Source organism: Callorhinchus milii, unplaced genomic scaffold, assembly GCF_018977255.1.
Source record: "Callorhinchus milii isolate IMCB2004 unplaced genomic scaffold, IMCB_Cmil_1.0 Scaffold10, whole genome shotgun sequence".
In the NCBI taxonomy this organism is placed as follows: domain Eukaryota; kingdom Metazoa; phylum Chordata; class Chondrichthyes; order Chimaeriformes; family Callorhinchidae; genus Callorhinchus; species Callorhinchus milii.
Genome location: NW_024704751.1, coordinates 14,057,577 through 14,084,098, shown reverse-complemented (window position 1 = coordinate 14,084,098; position 26,522 = coordinate 14,057,577). Strand labels below are relative to the sequence as shown.

Genomic DNA, 26,522 nt, shown 5'->3' with positions numbered 1-26,522 from the left:
GCCCCATTGATGGTTTTTCTGAAAACTTAATGAACACAGACACTGCCATCGTGTGGTGAAGTCAGTTCACCGCTGAGGCATTCAGTAACGGGAAACACCAGTTATATTGTCAAAATGTCCGAAAGAGAGCTTCTGCGGGATTTATTGTAAAGTGTAGTGACCGTGTCTGCCGGCAAACAGAGAATCGACACAGCGACGCACCGTGAAAAGCGCCAGGGGTGTTGAATATGCGACTGTTGCAAATAAAGAGACAGACAGATTCTGCTCCCAAGCCAACTGGTAGAATTTTATTTTATTTGGAACGAAATTTGCACAACCTGTGAATTGGAAAAAAAACATTCACTGTGAAAGAAACATAAATAAATAAATTTGTTCCTGCACGCAGCCCAAACGATGCATTTATTCACCAATAAGGATGACAATCATTCCAATCCTGTTCCAATTTCGAGCAGGAACTTGTCGAGTGTTACGTTATACTCAAGGAATAAAACTCATCCAGTTGGAATTGCAACCGCACATTTAAGGATGAGATGGAGCTTGGCCACTCTGCGTTTCAAAACATGAAAAGTACATGAGTACCAACTAAAATTTGATGGGACATTTTGAGGTGCGTACCAAAAATGCCTGAGAAATATCGAAGATGTCCTTACGGACACAAAATGCACTAAAATTATTCTTTGACAAATTCAAGCACTTAAGGAAAACTTTCCTGCGGGCAGTAAAATGTACATTTTATAAAAATTGACTGCTCATTTATCTCCTAAGAAAAAAAAATGTACGTCAAAGCTACTCCCAACAGGTGCTGTGCTATTGTCTAATAACAAAAATATGTGATTGGTGGAACTTTTCCAAACATATAAAACGAATGATAGACTTAAGAGACGGATGCAATGTTTTAAATTCAAGGAAGGGCCCCAAACACTGATAAAATGAGACTTGAATTAGATGAATCAAATCTAACGATTTGCAGGAATTCATATTTTAGAAGCAAATTTCCAGCCACACATTTACATACTTACACAGAATCTATCATGGGGGTAAATACTCAGGAACATTTCAAAAGAGCCCAGCCACGCTCGATTGTACTGTAAAGAGAGAGAAAGCGTACACTGATGGTCAGAATAACTATGAAGAGCTTGTATTAACTTGTCAAGTCAGCTGTAAGTGGTCATTTTTATAAGCAGACTAAGACTGCTGTGTGAATAAATTTCCTTAAAAATAGACCCCTCCCCCCTTATATGGGTAAGTTCTCCCTATGCAATAGAATCCCGTTATAATGCACCTTGTTATAACCCAGCTTCGCGAGTTTGGGTGTGGACCCCAGCATTTACTTGCACTTGCCGGCTCCGTCAGTGCTTCAAAAGGCCAGCCGACACCGGAAGCCAAAATGAACAACTTCTAAATCAAGTCCTGCGGAAGCGAAGTCGTCGATGACCTGACGTTTTGGGAATGGGAAGCCTACAGGCTTTCTGCATGAATGCGCAAGTGAATGCTGAAGCACAAAACAGTGATCGTGCCCCATTATAAATAAGGCAGGTTGGGAATTTTTCTTTTTCTTTTTTTTTTTTTTACGGACCCTATCTCGTCTTCTAAAAGGGATACCATTGCAGCCCTCTGAGAGGCAGCTCGCACTGAATCAGACAACGCGTCACATTTTCTATGATTTAGAATCTCTACATTGTTCCAGTGGCAGGTGCGCTTTGCAGTCATGTTGGGCGAGGAGACCTGTAATAACGGCTCACCGAGGCTGGAAAATGGGCATGCATTGCTGTGGTGTAAAGGTCCCAACGATCCAAGTCATCATTAACAGGTGATGTGTACTCAAACGGGAATTAAATGACGTGAAACTTACCTGCCAAGTTCCACATAACTGGTCTATTGTACGGCAACAGTCGTTTGCTTATCTGCTCAAACAAGCCAGATACAACTAGTCTACGTTAAAACAGAAATCAAATCAATATTCAGCACAGGTGGTTGCATTATTGCCCTTTAAAAACATTTGCATCTGAAATTCCAATACTGGCTAAAATTTGCCTACAATAACCCACAATGTGTTAACAATGAAGAAGGTCCTGTTCCGTGGAGAACATATGAAATTTGTACACATTATTAATAATAGAGGAGTTCAGGTTTCAGTGACTAGGCTGTTTGAACTCCCAATCTCAGCTGCCCCGATATGTAGAGTGCTAAAGTGGCAGCCTCAAACAGTGTGGATTGAGCGTCCAAATCTTTTTTGGAGGTGTTATTACACCCCCCCACCCCGGAAAGCGATCCGCTAATCAACTAACAACCAAGTTCCTTCTTACTGCTTGATAAACATGTGTGCGGAGTAAGGAAGCTTGCCTGTGTTGCAATCGCTAAACCGTTGAGCCTTGGCGGTCTGAGACACTACCCTGTGTTGAGGGTCGCTATATAAACACAAGTTGATGTATTTGCTGTCTTACACCTTACATTGTGGCCTCACTAGTTATGCCTGTAGGCAGAAAGAGACAGCAATAAGATTCAGCGGGCCGTGTTGTCCGAGAGTGGTTCTAGACCAGAAACCCATGTGGTGGAAAGACATCCACTGGACATACAACATTCTAATTTATCAACACAACAGATTTGCTTTTGTTTATTATTGGAGAAAACATTTGCAATTTTTTTTTGTGGTGGGGAGGGTGGGGGGGGAGAGAGGAGAAAAGAGAATTCAATGTTACACACACTCACACGTTTTGCACATCTCTCCACTGATTAGAAGTACTTGCTTAACAATAGTTTAACTCAGTTTTGACAGTGATGGGGAGTTAAAATAGACACAGAACCCAAGTCCTCGGCTCCTGAAGAATGTGAAAATCAGCAAAATGCTAAAAGGGATTTCTTTTTTTGTCAAACAAAAAATCAATAATAATCCTTTCATTTGACATAGCACCTCTTCACTTCTTCTAGAGATTGCGAAGTGCTTCACAGAGTATATACTCTAAAGTGAATTTACTGTAATTTTTGTGGGCGAAACACGGCATCCAATAAAGATTTCAAATCAGTCAGGGTGCCTGCTGTCGATTTGTATTTTGTGACACCTGCTGGTAGCTGTGGATGTGTGGATGTTGGGCAAGGACAGTAATGAGTTTGCTCCACAAGTCTGCCAACATTCTCCGTCTAGGTTCACACGTGAAGAAAGGCAATGTGGGCAAAATACCAGAGGGAGCCTGTGGAGCAGGGACTCAAGAAAGAATGAGCATTTTCAGGAAAAACCTGGCGAGTAGAGTAATATGCTGAAAAACAGAAATTTAGTTGCAAACTAAAATTGGTACAGTTTATTCAAAATATAGTCAATTCACTTTACAGTATATTCTGTGAAGCGCTCTGAGACATCTCGAAGACGTGATAAGGCACAATATGAAATGCAAGGATAATTATTATTCAAAGAAAGCATTTATTTTAGATCATTTCTCTGTAATCCTACAGTAATCAAAAATAGATTTATTGCTCCACAGCGAGGAAACTGTACCAGCTGCAGAAATCTGCTCAGGAATTTGACCCAAAATACATCTTACACACTTAAATACCAATAAAAGTGTCAGGTACTGTTCTACATCCAACAGAAAGGAATGATTTCAGGTCTCAGTATTTACTAACATTGCCACCACAGGTTCTGACAGTATTCAGCCCCTGAATTAGGCCAGTCTTATGTTATTTGTTTTACCATATGGAAATGCTACATTCAAATAGTTTTTGAACCAAGGTTGTATTATACAACAAATACCTATCTCATGGTAGCTCGAACACACATTCCATTGCTCATGCGGAAACAAAGTACTGCAACATGCGATTTACACATCTGCGCCAATGCCATTAAGTCGTTCTGCATCAAAGATCGATTTTCAAATTCTTTAAGAAGAGCTTTTCAGGAAATGCAAGACCCATTATTGCTATGGCCGTGAGATTTCTTCTTACCATAATCAGCCACCAATTCCCTGGATGGCTGAATAATAATAATTCCGGTTTTTAAAATAATAAAGGGAATCCATAGGGTAGATACAGAGAAACTATTTCCTCTTGTGGGGGAATCCAGAACAAGGACACACAATCTTAAAATTTGAGTAGGCCCTTTAGGAGTGAAATCAGGAGGCAGTTTTTTCATTCAAAGAATAGTGGAAATCTGGAACTCTCTTCCCCAAAAGGCTGTGGATGCTGGATCCATTCACATTTCAAGACAGAGATGGATAGATATTTATTAGGTCAGAGTATCAAGAGATATGGGCCACAGGCAGGTAGTTGGGAGTTGAGGTAGAGATCAGCCATGATCTAATAGAATGGCAGAACAGGCTCGAAGGGCTGAATGGCCTACTCCTGTCCCATATGTATATGTAAGGTCAAATATAGTACAACTAACTTGGGGGGGGGGGGGGTGGCGGGGGAAAACTTGGCACAGAAATTGTCTTACCATATACTCCAACAGCAGCTTCGGGTACAGCCCCCACCTGGATGTTGGCGTCAAGACAAAAGGTCAGGGCCAGCCTCAATCACGCTTCCCTGATAGTCAGGTGACAAAAGGATAATTGTTAAAACGTAAGAGACTAGAACAGAATTACAAACTGCGGCTATTTACCAGAATATTTATCAACAATACAAAGAAATTTCTGGTCCTTTAAGTTTAAAGTTTACCTTTCAAACAACAGCCTACCTAAATATTTCAGACCTTTACATCAGTAGTAAGTGTCACACTGAACAGGTCACACCGCACATCTGTGCCACATGCTGTACTTGTGGTTTGAAGTAGATGGCTCTTCAGCTGTTATGTTTTTTTTTGTTGCAAACGAGCAATTAGTTTTTGGTGGGGGAGGAATGTGTAAGAGGAGAGAATGTTCAATTCAGATTTACCATCTTGTAACTTGGTAGTATTTTTTTTAAAATATCCAACCAAAATGTGACAGAAACGCCATTAGGAGAATGCAAAACAAATCTTCAATTTTTTTCAACTTGATGAATGAAGTACAGAAATGACTGTACTAACAAACCTTGTAAATAGGGATGCGACAAACATGATGTTAAATCTTTATATGTAGTACAATTTCTCACGGAATGAGCATTGTTGGTTCTGCACACCCAAAAGGTTGTATATAATGAGGAATCTTTTTTTTCCACAACCGATGATCAGCAGTCAGCTCTCGTCTCAGATAGACAAATTTTGAAGAAGCGGCAGCAAAATGACCAATTTGCCAAATATCACCAGCACAAAAGGTTTTTGGTTCCATGTTCACATCGGTTTGAATGTAAGCTGGACCTTTACTGGGGAATGAAAAGATATAGAATAGATCGTACCAACAGTACCTGCAAGAAGCTTAGATTTGTGTTAGTTGTTCTTAGAAAAAAAAAGTCAACATCCCTATTTGGTAATTTAAAATTGCCAGGAAATTTTTCAGTAGTACAGCACTGGTGACTGGCAGGTTCAGAAATAGCACTAACTAGGAGCACCATTTAAGCAAGAGACATACAGTTACTTTCCAAAGCACATATTTAGTTGATCAACATTCAATGGTATTTGATAAAATTAAGAGTTTCATAAGGTCAAAAGGTTAAAAAGTCTTAACACATTCATTCAACCAATGTTATTTTTGCACTGGCATATCTCATGAAACCAATTGGATTCTTCTAAGATGCATATATTGTAAAGATTCATTAGTCAATTCGGAAACAGCCTACATTCCATTACCAACAAGCTAGAGAAAAAAAATTAAAACTGCTGTAAATGAGTGATCAAACGAGGTAGTCTAAATGTTTCATATATTTGGAAAGGTAGAAGTAACTCAGTGACAGAATGGACACAGCTGGTGTTTAAGGCAAACACTAGTTTGCTCTGCTTTATTCTACTCTGCTTTATGCTCAATGTAGCGGTAACGGTTTACAAAGTAGAAACTGACAGAAAAAAAGTTCACAAAACTTAAACCACTCAAGATAACTAATGCAATTAAATAATTTCGCCATTAGATCAGAAAGCCAATAGTACAATAGTTTGTACAATTATATATTTCTGTAACATCATCATAGTTAAACTGTACATTTGGCATCCAGGACCATTTTCAGCATTTTAGTGTCAATGGGGTAAAACATACCTATACCTCAGGCTGCCTTGAGAACAAATGAGATGCTCTGTGGTTGCATTCCCCCTTTGTACCATCTACAACAGACTAGCAGCCCATCGGAAGGCCAGGCTTTAGAAACTTTTATTGGGAGAAACCTGGCAACTTCCTATACGTTGTTCGGTTAAGGACGGAAAAGAGTTGTCAGTCAACTCTTTCCGACACTAAAATAAACCCGAGTAGTGGAAGCAATACTCAGTTGTAAACGTTAATAAACTACGTTGCCTTCCTATACGATGTCAGTTCTCATCTATCAATGACTAGTGCATTACAACTATTACTTAAATTGGCTGGAAATGCATCTCCATTTATTTCCATTTGGAGTTCCCTATAGTTCAAGTTCACAGCTTAAATAGATAGGGCTACAATTAAGACATAAAATATAACAGATTATTTCTCATAAGACTGTACTTCAGTATACTCCTGGTGGTCACCCATGTGAGTGTGAACCAGCATCAAGATGTCAATCAAATTCCACCCTTTGAGAACAAGGAAGATGAATAGTCCACTTCCCACTCCATTCTCCTTTGTAAATCCCAAGGATTAATAACCTAATATTCCTGTTCCAGACTGCATCACAGCTTTTCCCAAATAGGAGAACCTAAATCTTTATAATAGCAGCCTCATTGGTAAATCGAGATTCCATCTGCCAGATGAACAATAAAGATCCCGTGTGGCTCTATTGGAAAAGAAAGGAGTTTTTCTTGGTGGTTCACTTCACGGCTGTTTGGGCAAATTGTCAACTGCGCTTGCCTACACACTGTCCTTACACTTCACAGAAATTAACTCAATAAAGCATTTTGAGAAGTTTCAATACGAGAAGGTGTTATATCAAATACAAGGGATATTTATTTATACCTTACAACGAGAGCTCAGATAGTTCAAACAGAAGGAAACGCCCACCTTGATCGGCCTATAGGGTCAGACATTTTCTTGCAACTTGATGAGATCAATCTCTTCCAAATAATTCTATGTGGACTCCACAACAGTATGTTTTAGTGGCTAAAGTGCTAAAAACTAAATCGACAACTTTGCTTTTGAGGAATCGGAAAGATAAGCTAGTTGTGAACTCTCTTTGCTCAAGTTAGCCATTGCTAATCTCAGCCCTGGAGTATTACGCACGATTAAGATGACTGGCTCAGCTTTATCAAAATGCGTAAGTGAGGAAGAAAAGGGACTTGCTGAACAGTGACAGATTAAACAGTCCAAGATGGGGTGACAACTGTCCAGGCATGTCAATGCATGCAAGATTGGATTGGAATGTCTACTTTTTAATATTCTCAAATTGGACGTATATTGAAATGTTTCAAAATATTAAGTGTGTGGTTGAAAGGTTAAAGATGTCAAAAGCAAATCCCATATATTTGAGCAGGCCATTAAACCTCAATATATTTATCAGTTGCATGGGGTAGCAGCTTTACAACTTGAGCTGTTTAAACATACGATAATACGAATAAACAGGCTAACATACGCAGCTGCACTCCAGCATATCACATAGAGCTGTACCAACTGACCACAGGTTTATTTATAGTGATCTATATTCTGCATTCAAAATATGCAAAGACTGAAACAGATACAAGCAGCAATAGTCTCATGTAAATCTGAGGGCAACGAGTATGCCGAGGATTTGAGATCAGTTACGAGTGCTGAAGGCCAGTCAGCAACTCAAGAGATTTGACCTGTTCACTGGTACTTACCACACAAGCGGCATCGGGCTACCTGATCATGGGAAAGATCACTGCCAAGACCAACTTCAAATGCTCTTTGTAGGAGTCACTAGTAGCAATTTCCTACAAGAAACTGGATCAGACTCTCTCTCTGACCTAGTTCAGGGAGGCTGATGCCAATTTCTAATTTAGAGCCTTCTGGTGAAAGTGACTAATTCACCACAGGCTGGGATGAACTCTGGACCTTCTTGACCAGTGTGACTCATTATCACACGGGGGCTCTAAATAAGAGACCTTAGCATTTAGTAGAGGGTTAACTTTTTTTGTAATTCTAAAGTCTAAATCTCTTAAATGGATAACACTAGAACCATACAAAACATCTACGCTAAGACTAGAGTAAAGATTATCACGATAACCTCTATTTTCCAGATTTGCATATTGCCAAGGCCCACACACTAATCCTGATTTGACAGTGCAGACAAAGTTCACTTCAGTGTATGAATGTCATTCTGAAGTCAGGCACTCTCTATAGTCCAGGATACCTGACCCTTTCATTGTCCCCCACCTTCTAGCATGGAATTAGACTAATTTAATGTCTTGCCCAACAGTAGCTTTGACAGTGGTGAGGAGGGCGGTTAAAGAGAAACACCAAGAAGTTTGAAGAACCTCATTCACACTGCAATTCCATAGTACGACCCTGTCTAGTTACCATTTTATCGGGATCATTTTTTTCCAAAAAGCATCACTCCAAAAAAAAAACTGTTTTGTATTCAGAAAACTAAAACAGCGACAACACTAAATGTGTGTAACAAATTATTAGGTCAATTAGGATTTTTTAACCTGTAAAAACAATTCATCATTATAATAATTTATGCAATTGATAAAGCGCCTTATCACGTCTTTGAGACATCTCAAAGCGCTTCATAGAATATACTATAAAGTGAATTGACTGTATATTTTGGGCACAGCAGTCCCACCATCGGTCGTGGATTGAGTGACAAATTTATTATTTTTTGAAGTAATTATTATAAGGGCTTAGAGCAAATTCAAGCATGATACACAAATCATAAGGTTTTCCGGCAACAATGCAAATAACTTGTGTGCTCTCGATGAGATCATTGGGTCCCGAACATTCAATTATTGCCTCATAAGACTCACTCAACAACTTGTGTGAATGTGTGCTTCAGATTCAAGTCAGAACTCTTGAAGATTGGAAACTAATTAAGTCAAATATTCTACCTTGAATACATACAATTTCAGAAAGCTAAACAGCACTGCACTAGATTTCTCAATTAAAAGCTAACAATGGAGATGTTTTTGTGTGGGGGTGGCAAGAGAAACTGGTGACAATAGTCTATTCTATGGCAAGTACTTAGAATAGTTTCTGCCATGGCCAGCTTGCGTAACCTTATTGCAAATCTTTATAATGGGGAGGTTTTTTTCCCCAGAAGTAGTTAGCTTTGCGAGCCACAAGTCTGATGAAAAATTGATCAGTTAAAAATACCTAAGGAATAGCTTGTGTTGTTAAGTCTAATACTGTTAAAAATAGTAAAAACTGGAGGGTGAAGGCTAAATGTGCCCTAAAACAAACTGCATGTGCTAAAATACCACACGTTCCTTCTGGCCGACAGGGCAATAAATCGGCCAATGAGCCACATGTATAATTACATAAAGTATGTAATTTGCACGGTATAATTCGGAGCACCAGCCCTAATGCCTAGATTGAACTGAATTTCAAGCAGCTATAAATTCCTGAAAGAGTTAAATGTTACAGCTGTAGAAGCAGTAAAGTTTAACAATGGGCACATGTCTAAGACGAGGCTAACACTTAAAGCTCTCATTAGCATAATAATAATCAGAGCAACAAAAACACATTTGATATAACACCTTATATTTTGTTGAAACATCTCAAAGTGCTTCACCCTTCCCCTAATATATAATTTCACATTGTGATGAGTCACTCTCCCCCTCCCACCACACACTCACACATGCTGAACAGCTCCCCTTCCACCCCATTATTGCAAAATAAGCATCACGAGGCAGTGGGATAAACTCTGCCACGACTGATGAAAGTGTGTTTAACTCAGGGATGCTTGAGGTCAGATACAATGCAGAGATTCTCCCAGGTTTGTCAACTCTATTTTAGTAGAAGGCAACAAACTGTTCACACTTCCCTCACGATTTCAAACCCAAGTGCTAAATTTGAGGACAATTTTTTGTTGTGGACTTGTTCACTGGAAGCTGGTATAGGACTATCTGAACTCATTTCATTTAAAGAGGGAGTCCCCAACACTACCCTATCCAAAAGAACAATCTATTCTAAAAAAATGTTTTAGCGTTCCTTTCCTACCTACTTTGGAATATTAATTGCTGATAACATGGAGGGGGGCGTTGGTGGAAATAGAGAGCCATTTTGGAGCTGGACGGTGTACGTGAGTTAAAATAGCCAGAACTGGTCTTCAGAATAAAATCTTAACTGCTTGAATTAGTACTTCAACTTCATGCAAGTCCGAGCCAATTCCCCAATGAGGATATCAATTCACACGATTGAAGATTCTTTTTAAAGCAAAAGAAAAAAGGATGTTAGTCACAAAAAAAATCATTTTTAAAATAAAGGGATAGTAGAGATTCTCCCTCTATAAGACCATTAAGACCCATTAAGCTTCTGAACATACCATCTACTGCATTCTAAGAAGACATTATGTTCAACAGAATTACAACTGTGAGAAACCCTACGAAGAGTAACTAAGGCTTAAAACAGCATTGTGTTATATTAAACAGGCACGACTACTGCAAATCTGACATCAAGGTGAAAAGTATTCAATGGCTACAAAACCTATTCTTCCTTCACCTGTCCCCTTCATACCAGACTAGCTGTAATTAAGTCAAACTATTGATTTGATCACTCACATAAGCAGTTTTTTGGGGGAAAGCTGTTGGTTTGAAAGTAATCACGGTTTATCAAATTTGCAGAACACAATTGAATTTGAATCATGAATTTTTGGATAATATAGTTTTAAGTTTTATTGAAATTTGACATGAACAATAAATTGTAAATACAATCACATCAATGAACAAAACGCCACGGATTGTACGATTAAGCCAAACCAAATTTTTGTAGGGCAGATTCTTAAGGTGTGAAGCTACTAACATTTTTTCTTAAAAACACAATTTACCTACTCTACAAATGCAAAACACACAGTTAAATGTTACTTTCAATACAAGAAAACTTAAAAAATGTTTTAAACTACAAGCTTATCTTAAAAATACTAAGACAAAAACACTAGCGTTTACTGTATATACAGCATACTCCAATGGCAGTCTAATCCCAAAGCCACAAACCAGTGAAACTGTCCAAATACCAGTCAATTCTGCAAAACCATGATTGAAATTGTGCCCAACATCTGAAAGCAAAGTCCAAAGTTTCCTTTCAAACTGCTAAAAAGTCGCTTAAAACAAATAAAAGCACCTTTTCCCCCAAAGAATTATTAAGGGAAAATGTAAGCCAGAAATGTCCAAGTGCAATTATGAAAAAAATCTGGTATATACAATAGTGATTCTTGATATCAGCAAAATGCATGTGGCAGCCAATCTGTACTGAAGGATGTAGAGTTAAGCCAATCAAGATTTGAAGGATGCAGAGTTTAGCCCAGCGGGTCTCAACAAACTCACTGAAACCCCCATTTGCTTACTTCCATTGCTGCCCATAAGTATCCTGATAAAACTCCTGGTTGTCATTATTGTAACCATAGTTACCAGAATAATCACCACCTTGCTGGAGAGGCTGTTGGGCGATGGGTTGGGAGCCCCAATTCTGTTGGTTGTTGGTCTGACGCCTCTTGGAATCTGGCTGGTTGTATCCGTCTGCTTTTCTCTTTCCTCCTACGTTGCCACCACGGTTGCCCCTCCCGCCGCGGGCCCCACGTCCTCTCTGCGGTGGCTGTGGGCCTCCTCCTCCTCTGCTACCCCTAGTACCTCTCGGAGGTCCTACTGGTGTTCCACGTTGAGGATATCCTGCCCTTCCTCGGGGTGGGGGCACACCACGGCCTCTCGGAGGGGGGAGTGCACTTCTACCACCCCGTCCACCTCTTCCTCGCTGGACTGGGTAGCCATCATCATAACCGTAGTATGGATCTTCGTAACCCCCGCGATAATCATGATAATCGTAACCATAGTAATCATCATAGTAATCTTCATAGCCATAATAATCTGGGGGATAGCCATAACTACCTCTACCTCCACGGACTCTACCTCTTATTGGAGGTGGCATACGGGGCGGAGGGTAGTAATAATAATCTTCATACCTGTGAATGAAACAAGCTTTATTAGTTCGGTTTGCGGAAAACAACAGAGCTATGCATTAATTGCTTCAGTCCCCGATTATGAATTAACTTACACCTGGGTTCTTGAGGCCTGCCTTTGAGCCTGACGCTCTTTCTTTTTCTTGTCTGGTGGTTTCGCAAGAACTATTTCGATCGCCTCTCCTTCCACTGGTTTTCCATTCATTTCATCCATTGCCTGCCACAAGAAAAAAAAAACTTTGATCAACACAAAGGGTACAAACACCAACTGAAAATAAATTGTCACTTTAAATCTACTGCATAAAGAGTACAAATATGAAAAAAAATTAAAATAGTCGAGAACTCTTCCAAAGACTTCAGTTGATAAACTCACTCCCCAGTTTGAACCCAAAGTTAAGCAGTGGAAGTTCCAGTTTTGACCAATGCAAGTGTATCCAGTTATATCATTTCATTTCAGGACACGCAAAAATGAAGACGAGGAAAGTATGCATGTTCACCTCTTAATTTGGTAATCGCCCCTTAATTTATTTTACATATCCATTAAACAGAGCTATTAAAAATTGGATGGGCTGCACTACATCTTCCATGAATCCACACTTTTATTTAATTAATAAGGAGCAACAACTTCCATCTTACCCATCAAATGCAAGTCATTGAAGAAAGTTTAACAGAAATAACACTAGTACTTGCAACAAACTATGCTGTATAACGATCTTATACAAACCTTTACTGCTGCATCTCGATCTTCAAAATGAACAAAAGCATAATCCTTCAACTTTTTCACTCGTTCCAGCTTTCCAAACTGACTAAATGTTTTCTCAAGGATTTCTTCAGTGACAGAGCTGGCCAGGTTTCTCACAAACAGCACTTTGACCTGCAGACAAAAAAAAATGAACCAATGCTACTAATTGAGATGCCAACCAGACTGACACAAGAGTTTTCATTAACAAATGGTAAATCTCTGGTGGATGGGAGTGAAATTTCAATGTACAATGCATATTCATTTCACATTCCCTCACAGGGTCTTTGAGCCTTATGGATTTTGTCCCAGTTAAACTGCATGCTAAACTGCACCACAAAGTGACAGATAAAGGTGAAGTGGACTGTAAATTATTATTGTGTATCATTTTCTTCATCTCACTTACATTTGAGCCACTGTCTCGCTATTGACGAACCTTTCTTTGGTTCTGGATACATTACCTTTGCCATCACTTCTGGATCTGGTTCCTCAACAGGGTCTGCCCATTCAACAGTGACTACGTTTCCCCACACTTTAACTTTGCCACTCATTAACCTTCGCCTGGCCTGTGCAGCAGATTTATGATCCTCAAATTCGAGGAAACAGAAGCCCCTGTTTTTCTTCTTATCATCAGGCTGATGATAAAGTATAACATCAGTGAGACCCTCTGTAAGAAAAAAAAGTGATTCTGATATAGGAACAGATACGTGATAACCAAAGAAAGATTGGCTAGAATCCTCCCACAATACAGAAACTCTTTGTATTTGCTTAAAACATCCCAGCATGCCACAAGCTCAAACTGAGCAGAAAGCTTTATTGCATAGAAAGATACACACCAAGGAAACTTCAAGGTTTCATATGCAATAAATGAGATTTCATTATCATAACCTGATCATCTCTTGCTAGGATAATAGGTTGCTGTAGACTGATTTGGGTTGCTAATGTTAAATGCCAAGGAGGAAAAGGGCATAGAGCCTCTCATAGCAATTAATAAGATGATAGAAGGCTACAAACACAGGATTTCAACTCTAAAGGATAAAAACTGTCCAACTGCATCTTGCATTGCTACAAATAAGTCAGTCAGCACTTAACAGCAGGTCAGATGTTCTACAGCCTAAAGGATGTAGGATCTTTCTCAATCAATTGATGCATTTAACCGCCAGTCAATGCTGTATTCTGGCCTTATCCTGCAATTTTAATGTAGCTTCTGTCCACAGACGGTGACTGCCCCGACAGAAGGACCACTTTGACCTCAGGTCCAGCAGTGGCTAAGATAACTGACTATAGACTCAAACGGTCAAGCTATAAGGACATACTGGCAGAACTGAATTTCTTGTTGATCAGATGCATGATCTTAAGCGCTTGAAATGCTAAAAAAAAATGATTCATTTAAAAACAAGGAGATGAGCATAGTTTTGAAAATATTGAAGGTTATATGGCAACTATTTTATTGTGTACTGGGACAAAAAAATTGAGGCAAGAGTTTTTTGCCTGAGTGAAAGTTTATATATTTTCTGAATGGCCTTGTATGTGTTTTGAGATTTTTTTTAAATTTCAATTTCTCTATCTCACCAAATAAATTACCAGTTTATGCTGCACTGAAATTTGGCAATTTCGTAGAAAGAATCATTTGTCCGGAATAATATGGAAATTCATAGCGTTACTCATTCTGTAAATTTAACATACAGGTTAAAGAACATTTTTTAAATAATATGAACACTATGAGATTTGTACGACACCAAAAGTTTGTGGTAAAATATTATTACAGAAGATACAACATTCATAACTTAGTTTAAAAACATCAGAACAAAAGTAACACATTTTTAATCTTCCATGATTTGTGAAGAACATGTTCATAGCAGTTAACTTCAAAATAGAATACAGAGAAGACTTGCTCTACATGAGCTAAGAGTAATATGGTGAGAATGGTAGTGGACTGGAAAAATGAACAAAACTGAAGATTACACAGGAATGTCTCGTGTGCCTTTTAATTATTTTTAAATCAATTTTCGTTTTTAACAGAGTATCACACATGTTCTACCCAACCATTTGATGAACATCCATTTCAAAAATAAACCCTACAGATTTGAAACAAATTCAAAATATTTTTGAAGATACAAATGGGTTTCGGCTGTGTTAAATAAATCACCCAGATGTTTTTTATCCTAACCTGTGACTTTGCCAAATTCTTCCATGATGTTTTCCTTGGTCTTGTTCTTTGGAATAGAACCAACAAACAGCCTGTTGTTGGCCACAGAAATGCAAACTCCAATGTGTTTACCAGGCCGGATTTCAAAGTTATCGCACTATGAAAGAAAATCAAGAGATGTATAAATTCAATGGGATATTTGTGTGATGTTTGTAGGTTAACCCTTCCCAACCCAGATATTTCAGGAATCATTTTCAATGGGAACTTGCAACCTTTCTTGTACCACTTTGGTTAGGAAGGGTTAAATAAAACTGCAATGCACATGAAAGGCTACGATAATGAAAACAGTTCAAATTTTTTTTAAGGCTTTTGAGCTGTTTTTAGTATTGTCTTTGGAAAATTAAAACCAAAAAGCTTCTTACCAGTTTGACAGCTTCCTGTGCTGCCTCCTTGGTGCAGAAAGTCACAAAAGCATAGCCACGATTCTGACCAGACAGTGGGTCCATCATCAGTCGCAGGTCCCAGATATAACCAGCCTTTTCAAACAATGGAACAAGCTCATCCTCGTACAAGTCCCTTGGTATTTTCCCAACAAATACCTGAGTAGGACAGCAAAGTTAAGTCACCATCGTCAGCCATAAACATCCCTCTTTCCTTCCGTAGCAGAGCAACTGCTGTTTGGTGCCCTCTACATGTGAGCGGTCATGCATACAGATTTGTTCTCCCAAGTTTCTATACATCCTGAGCATCACTGAAAAATTCAATCATTTAATGTACTGACATTGCATCAAAGCAAATGACTTACCTCCGTTCCAATTCCAGGTTGTGGACCTGAATGCACACTTTCTGGAGGAGGGCCCCCATATTTCCTTTGACCTGTAGTTACATCCAGAGTGTAGCCAGTTCGCTCCAGCAGTGCCTGAAATAATGTTAATAATTCATGTGAATTCTGCACAATTACATGCGACATAATCCAAAGTGAATAGCAGCCGTTACTTTTTTGCAATGTGAAATGGTCAAGTAGATGAAGGTGAAATTAATGTCTCCCACTGAAGCAAGAGATGCCGTCGTTTTAATTAAATCAGTTGAGTAGGTTAGCATTTTTTCCAACGAAAAACAAATAACTACTGGAAGTGGAATGGCTGGATTAATCCAAATTTGTTACCTACTATATCCCAACAGATTTATGATAGTCAAAATAAATATGCTAAATATTTTGCTATTCCTTTTCTGAGTCACTGTGCAGAAAACATTTAAGATTCAAATTTGTCTCAGATCCTATCGGAGAAATAAGTTTTAGTCAACAATCACACACTTTCAGTAGAAAAAATGAGAGCTGATCATGGCAGCAGCACCATGTGTACATTTAATAAAAAAATTGTGGGCTGCACCCACACATCATTGACATAAATTATTCAAGTGTAGCAAGTGAGACTATTCTACCATAAAATTCCACTGTTCCACACTGGGATAATAAATACATTTTGAAATTAGGAAAAAGCAGAGACAATGATCCCATCTGAACATCAGTACCAATACAAGAAAAAAATATTGAAAACCCAGAAAGTTAAACTAATTCTAATATATACAGGCTTTGCGAAGTGCTTTGAGACAACCTCCCGATATGAAAGTTGCTGTCTAAATGTAAATTGGTGCTAAATGTAATAGAGCTTTACCATAATTTCTAACTTTAATCTTGAACAATAACGTTTTAAAAGTTATAGACAAGAGTTTTAGAGAGGTAAAAGGTTGTGAAAAGTTAGGGCGGTTAATAAAGCACTTAGAACAGTCCAAACTAAAATACAATAAATTAATTTGAAATAAGTTTACCATCTTCATTGGGAACAAAAGCATAGTATTGGGAAAATAGGTATGTAATGGTGGTGAATGCCAATTGTAGTAAAGTAATGCTTTGTGCAATAAATAGGATGTAGCAACAGATTGACAATTTCCCCTAGATCATTTTTCAATTGCCAAATACCTTTACCTTAATTTTTGCCTCATCTGGTCCCTTTGTAGCATCCTGCACTTTGCTACCTTGCTTCTCCCGTTGCCTGTAGGTCTTCATTACTCCACACAGAAAGGCACTTTTATTCTAAAAGAAAGGATGGTTATCAATTAAGACAGTAGTATATCTAGGCAAACCATTAAATATTGGCTGATTTTTTGGAATTAACAAGGGTTTTGTTAAATTATCACATTTAACTAATGCACTGGTCCTCATTTCAAATTTATTTTCAGTTTTTGCAGATATCTCATCATCCTGTCACTAACCAACCGCTATTTTGTTCATGTCCTAGTTTAATATTTTAATTTCAAATATTACCCGTTGATTCTTTCTTGTCCTTCATTTATCTACAGTATTGTCAAATCAAAGAAAGTTGCCATTTCTCAATCCTCCACTTTTAGAACAAATTATCATACAACAAATAGAGCAAAACTTACAGTTCACCTTACCTGCACGTGCGATAGGTCACTTTCCTTAAACTGTTGCAATACGGACAGTGCTCCGTCCTCATTGAACTCTCTAAGGGCGTCAATGGCTCTTTCGTCAAGATCAGCATAAGCCACTAACCCTGCAAACAGAGTGTAGCATTTAAATAGAATGTCTAGCTAATAACACAAAAAAGAAAATTTTACGTGTTACCCGTTACAATTCATTTGCACATTTAGATGCATAGATTCCATGACAATATAATCAGAATTCAGACCCTGCATTAAAGTGTTCCCTGAAAACCAAACATTTTATTGATATAGAAGGTGCATGCATATAATGAGTCTAATTAGGGCTTCTATTTTATTCTCGTCTTCTGTGCCATGCAAAAAAATTCAAAGATATTTTAACTACCCCTCATCTTCTGATTAGTTCTGGTCATAATTTAAGAGGTTACAGATGAGGGAAGATTTCTTTTATGCCCACTTTAGGCATTAGATTGCTTTCAAAAAACAAAGACAGCGCCAGTAACCTGTAGCACCTACATAATCAAATCAGAACCAAATCTATTCAAGTATAATACTCAGCAGTTATGCACAAACTCCAGACGATTTGCCACATATGCTCACAAAGAGTGCTTTATATGGACTGCCTTTTATTATTTAAATATATTGTGCATAATTAATTCGGGAGCTAGAAATGGATTTGCCTTCTTTATTCAGTCTCCACCTACCTCAACCAAGTATTTTTCATAATACAAATTAGTAATACATTCATTTGTTGTCACATAATGCACTTTGAAATGTTGCATCACATACTTAGTACCAAATGACAACCGAATGGGGATTTAGGATTTAACCGATGTGTCAGCATTTACTGGGGGGACGGGGAGAGAGAAAGAGAATGTGCGGGTGCAGAAGACAAATGTGTGTGCTGCAATTAGGATAATACCTACAGCAGTCAGTTATTATCTCTGAATATGTGATGTAATCTCATAATTTTAAAACTTAAAACTACTTCTGAAAGGATTCTGTAACTTTCAACTTTATTGGAAAAGGAATTTCACCTAAATAGAATAATTGTTAGTAGTATCATTCCTAGGGTTCATAATTAGAAAAAGAATCACTAAATCAAGACCATCATATTTAGCAATGGACCAGTGCCTGTGGAAGCATGACTGGTGCAATAAACCAGTGAGTGCATTCCAACACAAACATACTCTCACTAAACTGTGCACCCGCAAGCATATACTAACATTCTGCACAACTAACTGCTAAGAAAATCCCATTTGTTTTGCAAACAACTTCCAACAAAGGTCTGCGAAAAAGTTCCAGCACACATTAGTTTTTTTGAGCCTATTAAGCTGGTGGTATTTAAAACTACAAACTTCTCTATGAGTACCCTGCTCACTCGTGATTCTACTGCCTTACTTTTGAACACAAATGACTGATGTAAACAAAAAAGCACTACCAATGCCACTACAAAAATGCTGGCAGAAATAAGGCAATACACAGATGCAGCAAATACAAATCCATCTTCCTCAAAGAAACAGTCAGGAGTTTGCCAGTTATACAGCATATTATATTCCATTTATATCAATAGTTTGGACCACCAAAACCACAGGTCAGGGCATATTATACCTGTTTGAAAGATTTGATCTAGCCTTTCTGCTACTTTCTGTGGCAAGCCAGCATCTAATAGCACCTGGTAGTGTTCTGAATGGGAGACAGCAGATGAGGTATCCATGGGTTCTTCCTCCTCCTTCACCTGTGCTGCATTTCCATTGACCTCAGTAGCCATTTCTAATTACAGCTGGAATGAAAAAAATAATACTATTTAAGACAATTTTTTCCCTCTGCATATCAAATTGTCACAAGGCTTTATTTCAAAATGCTAGTTAAACACAGGGACTAGGTGATGCAGTGGATTAGAACACTGTCTCCTCACCTCTGCGACCTGAGTTTAAATCCAGCCCAGACAAATGAGATGAAAGTCTCTTCTTTCCTATGATGTTTAACGGCCCTAAGTGAAATGAGTTTGGGTATATATCCCAGTGGAATTTTAAGTCCACAACACAAAAACTGCCCATTATTCAGTACTAATTGGGCAAACTCACTCTGAAACAAAGATGGCTAATGTGGGAAATGGAAATGTCACGCTGGTGTAATAGGGATATTTTCTGAGCTTGGAAATTAAAACAATATGGTAACGTGGAGGGAGCTGACCTACAATATACCTGACCTGGTGGTGCAAGATGCTGGTACTTGGTACAGAGTAAAACTCACTTTTGTTAGCAGAGATTGATTCAAAGCAATTATTTTACACCCTTTGTAGACAACTTAATGAACTCAAACAGATTTCTTCAAGTAAATGCCTCCATAATATTATAATTCAAACCTACTTGCCTTCTGGTTGTTTACAAGTCTAGTCAAAAAAAAACATGGTTACCATCCTTGTGGTATCTCACATTGATAAGAACAAATTACACAACAAAAATAAAATAAAAATTGCCTTCTTTTGTCTTGCACCATCAACACTTCTGATCTCGTTATCTTCTGCCCTCCACCTAAATTTTTCCTTCGTCTTTCTTTCCCCACCCCTTTCTCTGCTTGTGTCCTTATAATTTGCTCCCTTCCAACATCCCCCAGTTCTGATGAAAGGTTATCGACCTGAAGCCTTAACTCATTTTCCTCTCTCCACTGAAAACACTTTTTCCTCTCTGCATTGATGCTGCCTGTTCCCAGCAATTTCTGTTTTTATTTCAGATTTCCAGCATCTGCAGTATTTTGTCTTTTGTTTAAAAGTTAGTTATATACTGGTACTAAACACTAATTCAACTTAACCAATGCTAATTCATTCAGCTTATTCTTATGATGAAAAAACACCTCGGTAAATGGAGCACAGAGTACAAACATAATTTTGATTGAATGCTTCAATACTGCAAAGAAACCTTCCGAACAACTGCAACCCTAGGAGCTGCCCAAACATTTCAGATACAGAAAACAAAATCTATGACCTGCTAGTTCTATAGAAGTAACTTTGCAGTTCTGAAATTCTCTGGCCAATATGTTACATCACAACTCACTAACAACTCAAACCCCTTTTCTAGATAGGTACAAATGACTGAATCATGTGCGCTCCCCTATATCAAGATTAAATATAACTTTTGAAAAAGGAATCTTATCAACATTAAACCACTTAAGACCATCATATTCATGTTCCACACACAGTCCAACAGAGATACATAGTTTGAAAATCTCACTTCAATATCTGTACAATACTGTTACAATATATTCACTGATACACATTTAAAAAGGCAAAAAACAGTCAACATCAATTAGATGCTCACGGTACCACTGGTACTGAGGTTTCACATTAGAAAGCTCTGCCCAAACTTTGTTGCAATAAGAGGAAAAGCCCATCAACATTTGCCCGCAATACAGGAGCAATTGCCTTCAAGAGGAAAATCAGATATTATATTGCATAAACAGCACCAATAGTGTCACGATACACATTTCATGCACGTGATTGATGTTATATAAGCACCGAACGCAGGTCTATAGTCTATACTATTACAAAAAAACGAAGTAATTGTATATTATTTAGCTCAAGCAAAAGATGAAATCCTTGAACGTATTATCAATAAAAATACTGGCGTTTATAAATAATGAGCGCACGCCAACAGACAGCAAATTCTTTAAAGAATACCTGTGCCTCCAATGGATTTCCAAAAACAAGTCAGTCATATACAAGCACTGAAACATCAAATTACAGAATTTATATACTAAATTAAGAATGAATTTCAATAGTGTGAAATGTTTCAAGAATATATCTACAGGAACTCAAACTGCAATTCAACACCTGGAAACATCACACAGCTGCATATCAGTGGTAATCCATGTATTAAAAATAACATCCATTGGATTAAGAAAAATGTTGTGCTCTGGACTAAGATAACCCAGAAATTCAGTACATCAGTCATTCAAAAATCCTGAAACAAATTACAAAGCCATTACGTGCACCATCACCATGCAAACGATCAGCAAAGCAGAGAAATACTTTTCTGGTCAAGTATATTATAGGTGGATGTTATAAGCACTAAAACCTCAAAACCGTATTTAGATTAACAAGCACATCTGACAGCTTTTTGGAGTTAGTGACATTCACAATATTCCTTACAATTAAATATTAGAATACAATTAAATATTAAGTACCTCCATCCATAATGTACCCCAGAACCATGTGGTAATTTGCTTCTTGTGTCGGCTACAAAACATTATTCCAAAATTCTCAGTGCTCCCTGCAACCCGCACCAGGTAACTAACTACTCATAACTCAGCTTCGAAGTTCACACTCAAACGCAATTGAGACTTTAAGACTTTGTTTCACAATTCGCTCAGGAAGGCTAACACATTCAAATATTAACAGGAAAACAGAAAACCGAATGAAAGCATCACACTTCTTCGCAATTGGAAGCTGCCTCTGATGATAGTCCTTACAGCGACACACAGTGAAATGATGTACACCCCTCAACTGAGATTTAAACCACGCGGAGTACATTTCCAACGCTCCATTTAGTCCACACATAATACTCCATTACCGCCGACAACAAAACATTGTTGGGTCCAAAAACGGTGCAGAACCGAATTGTGAATGTGAGGACGAATAGGGGCGCACAAAACTAACAGACACACACACCAAACTAACATGGCGTTGGAAGTCAATCCCTTTGATGGTGAAAAAAAAATCTAAGTACATTTTCCTGAAACGTAAACCACGTATACCTTATGATATCGACTGTTCCCCCCCCCCCTCACCATCACCGAAATCAACCCCACACTCATGGCCATTTTACTGCCTTCCTCGACAGAAAGCTAAGAGTCAACGCGGGCAAATTCACAATGAGAGCCAAACCCCCCCCCCCCTACCCCGAGTCTGAGTCCTGGCGCCACGAGGCCAAAACTGAAAATAAAATGGGGAGAAAAAAAACACATCTCTCTCTCTCTCTCTCTCTCTGGACTCCGGACGCATATGGCAACACACAAAAAAAACACACACACCGTTTGAACGAGTTTTAACCCCCCCCCCCCCAAAAAAAAACACCTTGTTGGCTGATCTCTCTCTCACACAGATTCCCCAGAGGCTGCATCAACCAAGTCAAGAACAAAGCTGCAGCCACCAGTATAGTATCACAAGCAACGCGGTTTCTGGCCCCCTCCCTCCTCCCCCCCCCCCCCCAGATATATATATATATATAGATATGACGGTTTATACATCTATACATTTATACGTTAAGCAACGCTCCTCGAAATACACAACACAGGGATCAAGCAAGTGATGGAATACATTTTACACAGCGCCATACCTCTACCCTCCCCCGCCATCCTCATAATAATATTCAGAGGCTCGTAGACACGGCGCCTCCGCACAATAACATGTTATTTTTTTTACCCGACGTAAACGCAACCTGGGGGGGGCGTGGGGTGGGGGGCGCCGAGAAGGATGGAGGAGAGAGGAAATTGTATAGGAGAGGGGGGGGGGGGGGGGGGAGGGGGAGAGTGGGGGAGAGAGGGAGAGGGGGGGAGAGGGAGAGTGGGGGGGGGGGAGAGAAAGCTCTGGGAAGTGCAGAGCATGGCATGTCCTTCAAATATCATCTGGGTCGAGGTAGTCGGTTTGGTGGGGTGTGGGGGGGGGGTTGAGAAAAGGGGGGCGAGGGGTTTAAGAGAGAGAGAGAGAGAGGGAACGAGAAGGAAATATTTATATGTTTATAATCTCCATATACACACAGACACACACACACACGCGCGCACATTTTTTTTTAACGCCCCCCCCCCCCCCCCCAAAACAAACCTTTGCCACGCGATTTTTTTTTTTAAAAAAAGGAAAAAAGGACCTAAAGGAAGAAAAGAAAAAGAAAAAAGACGTAGGAAATGAATTGCAAATGGCAAAAAAAAACGAGAACACGAACCCCCAAACACCCCCCCCCCGGAAAAAAAACACACACATACACACACACACTCGACGCGCAAAGGCAGGAGTTCCGAGCGGCGAAGAAGAGAAAAAAAAAGGAAGATTTTTTTTATATAGAGATCGATAGAGATGAGATATTTTTTTTAAAAAAAGGACAAAGTGATGCACTGAGGCCTAGTGGAGAACCAGGCGCCCGCGCCGCCTCAGCCATTATCACGAGCCTTTTTTTTTCCCCCTCTTCTCTCTCTCTCTCTCCCTCTTTTAATTCTTTTGGATAACACACGCGGCGGCGGCGGCGGGAAGGGGAGAGGGGGGAAAGGAGGAGGAGGAGGAGAGGGGGGAAAAAAAAAGAGGGGTTGGGGGGGGGGGGGTATCGTTTTTTTTCTTACCGTGTCTCCAGGCATATACACACAGAGAGAGAGAGAGAGAGCAGAGAGACAGAGAGAGACAGAGAGAGAAGTTTTTGTGCGTGTTTTTTTTTCTTTATATATATATGTGTGTGTGTGTGTGCGTGTGTGGAGTATTTTTTTTAAAAAAAATAAGACAACCCCCCCCCAACCTTATGTGTGTGTATGTATGTGTGTATATATATATATGTACGTGTATATGTGTACTGTTTGCGTGCGTGTGTGTGTGTGTGTTACGTGCGCGAGTTGGGAAGAGATGGAGGGAGGGAGGGAGGAGGGAGGGAGGGAGGTGTGTGGTGTGGTGGGGGGGGAGGGAGTGGGGGTGGGGGGAAAGAAGAGAGGAGGGAGGGAAGGAGAAAGAGAGATAGTAGTAGTAGTAGTAGTAGCGAGCGTTTTAAAAAAAAACACCACAGGGCTGTTTCGCAATTGGGCGACGCCGTGAGGACCGTCCCGGCGCCAGCTTCTTTGACAACTAAAATGGCGCGCAACCTCCTCTCTCTCTCTCTCTCTCTCTCGCCTCTCCTCCCCCCCCCTTCCTCCTCCTCCTCCTCTCCCCTCCCCTTTCCCTGCCCGCATGGGCGCTCGCGCCGAATCCGCGCACGCGCGCTCGCGCGCACACCGCGCACGGGGTTTCCCGCGAGCATCTTGCACGGGCCGGCCCCTCAACGCTGCCGAGAGCGACGGGGAGGGGCGGGGCGGGAGGGGCGGGCTCGGTTGCTAGGCAACGCCGGCGGGGGGAGGGAGGGCGGGGAAGGCGGTTGCTCGGCAACCAGGGAGAGTGACAGTGCAGATGGGGAGGGGGGCGGGGCGTTGCCTTCACCACCACCACCACCACCGACCGGTGTTAATTGTTACAGTAATTAATTAATAATAATAATAATAATAATCCTTGCATTTGACAGAGCGCTTTACACGTCGGGAGGACGTCCCGAAGCGCTTCACAGAACACACTGTAAAGTGAATTGACTGTATATTTGTGGGCGAACGCGGCAGCCAATTGCGCACAGCAATGTCCCACAAACAGTCGTGGATTGAAAATGACCAATTTATTATTGTTTTGGGTTTGGAGGGACTATTATTAGGCTCTGTGTGGAGTAAGGAAACTTGCCCGAGGTTTCGCCCTCTGCCTGGGATTGAACTCAGGTCTCTCGCTTGCAAAGCGAGTGCTCTAACCACTGAGCTACAGGACTCCACAATATAATAGTAATATTAATCCTCGCGATTCGAGTTTTGAGCGCCGGCCGCCGCGCTCCGCCCACAGACGTACGGCCCCACTCCGCAGCAGCCGTCGAGGGGAGGCGAAACGCGCTCACGTCAAAAATGCGGGGATTATTGGCGCTGCCACCGCCATTACCGTCGAGCGTCTGTCTCATCGCGCGCCGTCTCAGAAGCGAAGCGCGGCGCAGAAGAACACCGGCAAGCGGCGGTCGGTTGGCTCGCTGCGCCGAGGCCGGGGCATTACGGCCAATGGTTTCACCGGCCCGAGTGCGTTTTTCGCATGGGGATGGTTTTTTNCTCTCTCTTGCGCTTTTATAGACGTGCCCTTTTGCCCATTGGGTCCGCCTTGTAAACCTCGGCCTTTGTTTCGACGCGGGGTGCGTCACCTCCAGGATGGCTGAAAGCGCTCCACCGGCATGTGCCGCGCAGTTCGGCGACTTGCATTTCGTAGGAAGACCAAGAAACAAAACCAAAACCAAAAGAAAGTCCCAAGAACGACCGTGAATCGAATGACCGGGTTTATACGTGGTTTAAAAGAAAACCTTTCTGTGCTAGCAACGTCTTTCAAGGAATAGGAGCGCAGGTCTCCGTTTCATTTCGATGGAAGATGCAGAAGTTTGAGCGTGACAACTCGTATTTTGTGTGGAGCCTCTTCACACGTGGTATCGTCTGAGCACTTAAGTGGCACAGCTCGACACCAAGCAGGGGAGATGAGCAAAGGTGTGATCAAAGGCGGAGGTCTTCAGGTGTTATTTGAAGCTGGGGAAGGAGGAGGCAAGGCAGAGGGAATGGAAGAGTTTCAGGGGGTAATGTCTGACATAACATAGAGGAGCAGGAATAGGCCATTCAGCCCTTCGAGCCTGCCCCGCCATTCAATCATGGTTGATCTTTTAATCTCAACTCCACCTAATAACCTGACCCTACCCTATCCCCATATCCCTTAATGCCTTTTGCAATAAGAAATCTATCTATCTCAGTCTTGAATATGTTCAAGGACTGAGCGTCAACAGCCCTTTGGGGTAGTGAGTTCCATACATTCACCGCCCATTGAGTGAAGAAGTTCTTCCTCAACTCAGTGCGAAAGGGCTGCCTCTGATCTTAAGGTTGTGACCCCTGGTTTTAGTTTCTCCAACACGACTGCCAGTCATGGAGCGGAAGGGACTAGGGACATACTTCATTCTAATAAGGAATAAATATACTTTGACAATCATCAACAATAACAGGTAGTTATGTACACATATGCACAAACCACTTAAGAGGGTTGGCAGCTTCACTTATAATTAGAATTGTGCAGGAAGGAGCATTGGGCATAAGTTTTCCTTGTCTGCGGATTTTATCACGGACAGTTTTCCAAATTAAAACAATCCAAGCATGCCACGTTACAGACCATTGGGTTACAAACGGAAAGCAAAAGGACTGCAACTACAGCAATTGAATGTGTGCAACATTTACATAACTGCTACTTTCATTCTTTAAAATTCACCTGTCAAAGCCCAGAAACACCAGAGCAAGAAT

At 40.2% G+C, this 26,522-nt stretch overlaps 1 protein-coding gene and 1 long non-coding RNA gene across 9 annotated transcripts; both read right to left on the bottom strand.

Moving 5' to 3' along the window:
* Positions 1-265: 265 nt before the first annotated feature.
* Positions 266-4,586, bottom strand: LOC103179473. Its single transcript, XR_487979.2, has 2 exons — positions 4,427-4,586; positions 266-1,932 (listed from the first exon to the last, which is right to left on the bottom strand). It is a non-coding gene; the product is annotated as an uncharacterized LOC103179473 (long non-coding RNA).
* A 6,201-nt stretch (positions 4,587-10,787) lies between these two features.
* On the bottom strand, positions 10,788-23,802 carry LOC103179472 (heterogeneous nuclear ribonucleoprotein R). 8 transcript variants are annotated; one of them, XM_042338421.1, is made up of 11 exons: positions 23,772-23,802; positions 19,053-19,224; positions 17,436-17,554; positions 16,966-17,073; positions 15,784-15,897; positions 15,401-15,577; positions 15,000-15,135; positions 13,291-13,496; positions 12,815-12,964; positions 12,186-12,307; positions 10,788-12,093 (listed from the first exon to the last, which is right to left on the bottom strand). In XM_042338421.1, the coding sequence occupies exons 2-11, from the start codon at positions 19,210-19,212 to the stop codon at positions 11,478-11,480; spliced, it is 1,908 nt and encodes a 635-aa protein (XP_042194355.1). In that variant the 5' UTR covers positions 19,213-19,224; positions 23,772-23,802; the 3' UTR covers positions 10,788-11,477. The 8 variants fall into 8 exon arrangements, with proteins under 8 accessions (XP_042194355.1, XP_042194356.1, XP_042194357.1 ...); XM_042338422.1 differs by lacking the exon at positions 23,772-23,802 and adding an exon at positions 22,778-22,831; XM_042338423.1 differs by lacking the exon at positions 23,772-23,802 and adding an exon at positions 22,516-22,633.
* Positions 23,803-26,522: the final 2,720 nt, after the last annotated feature.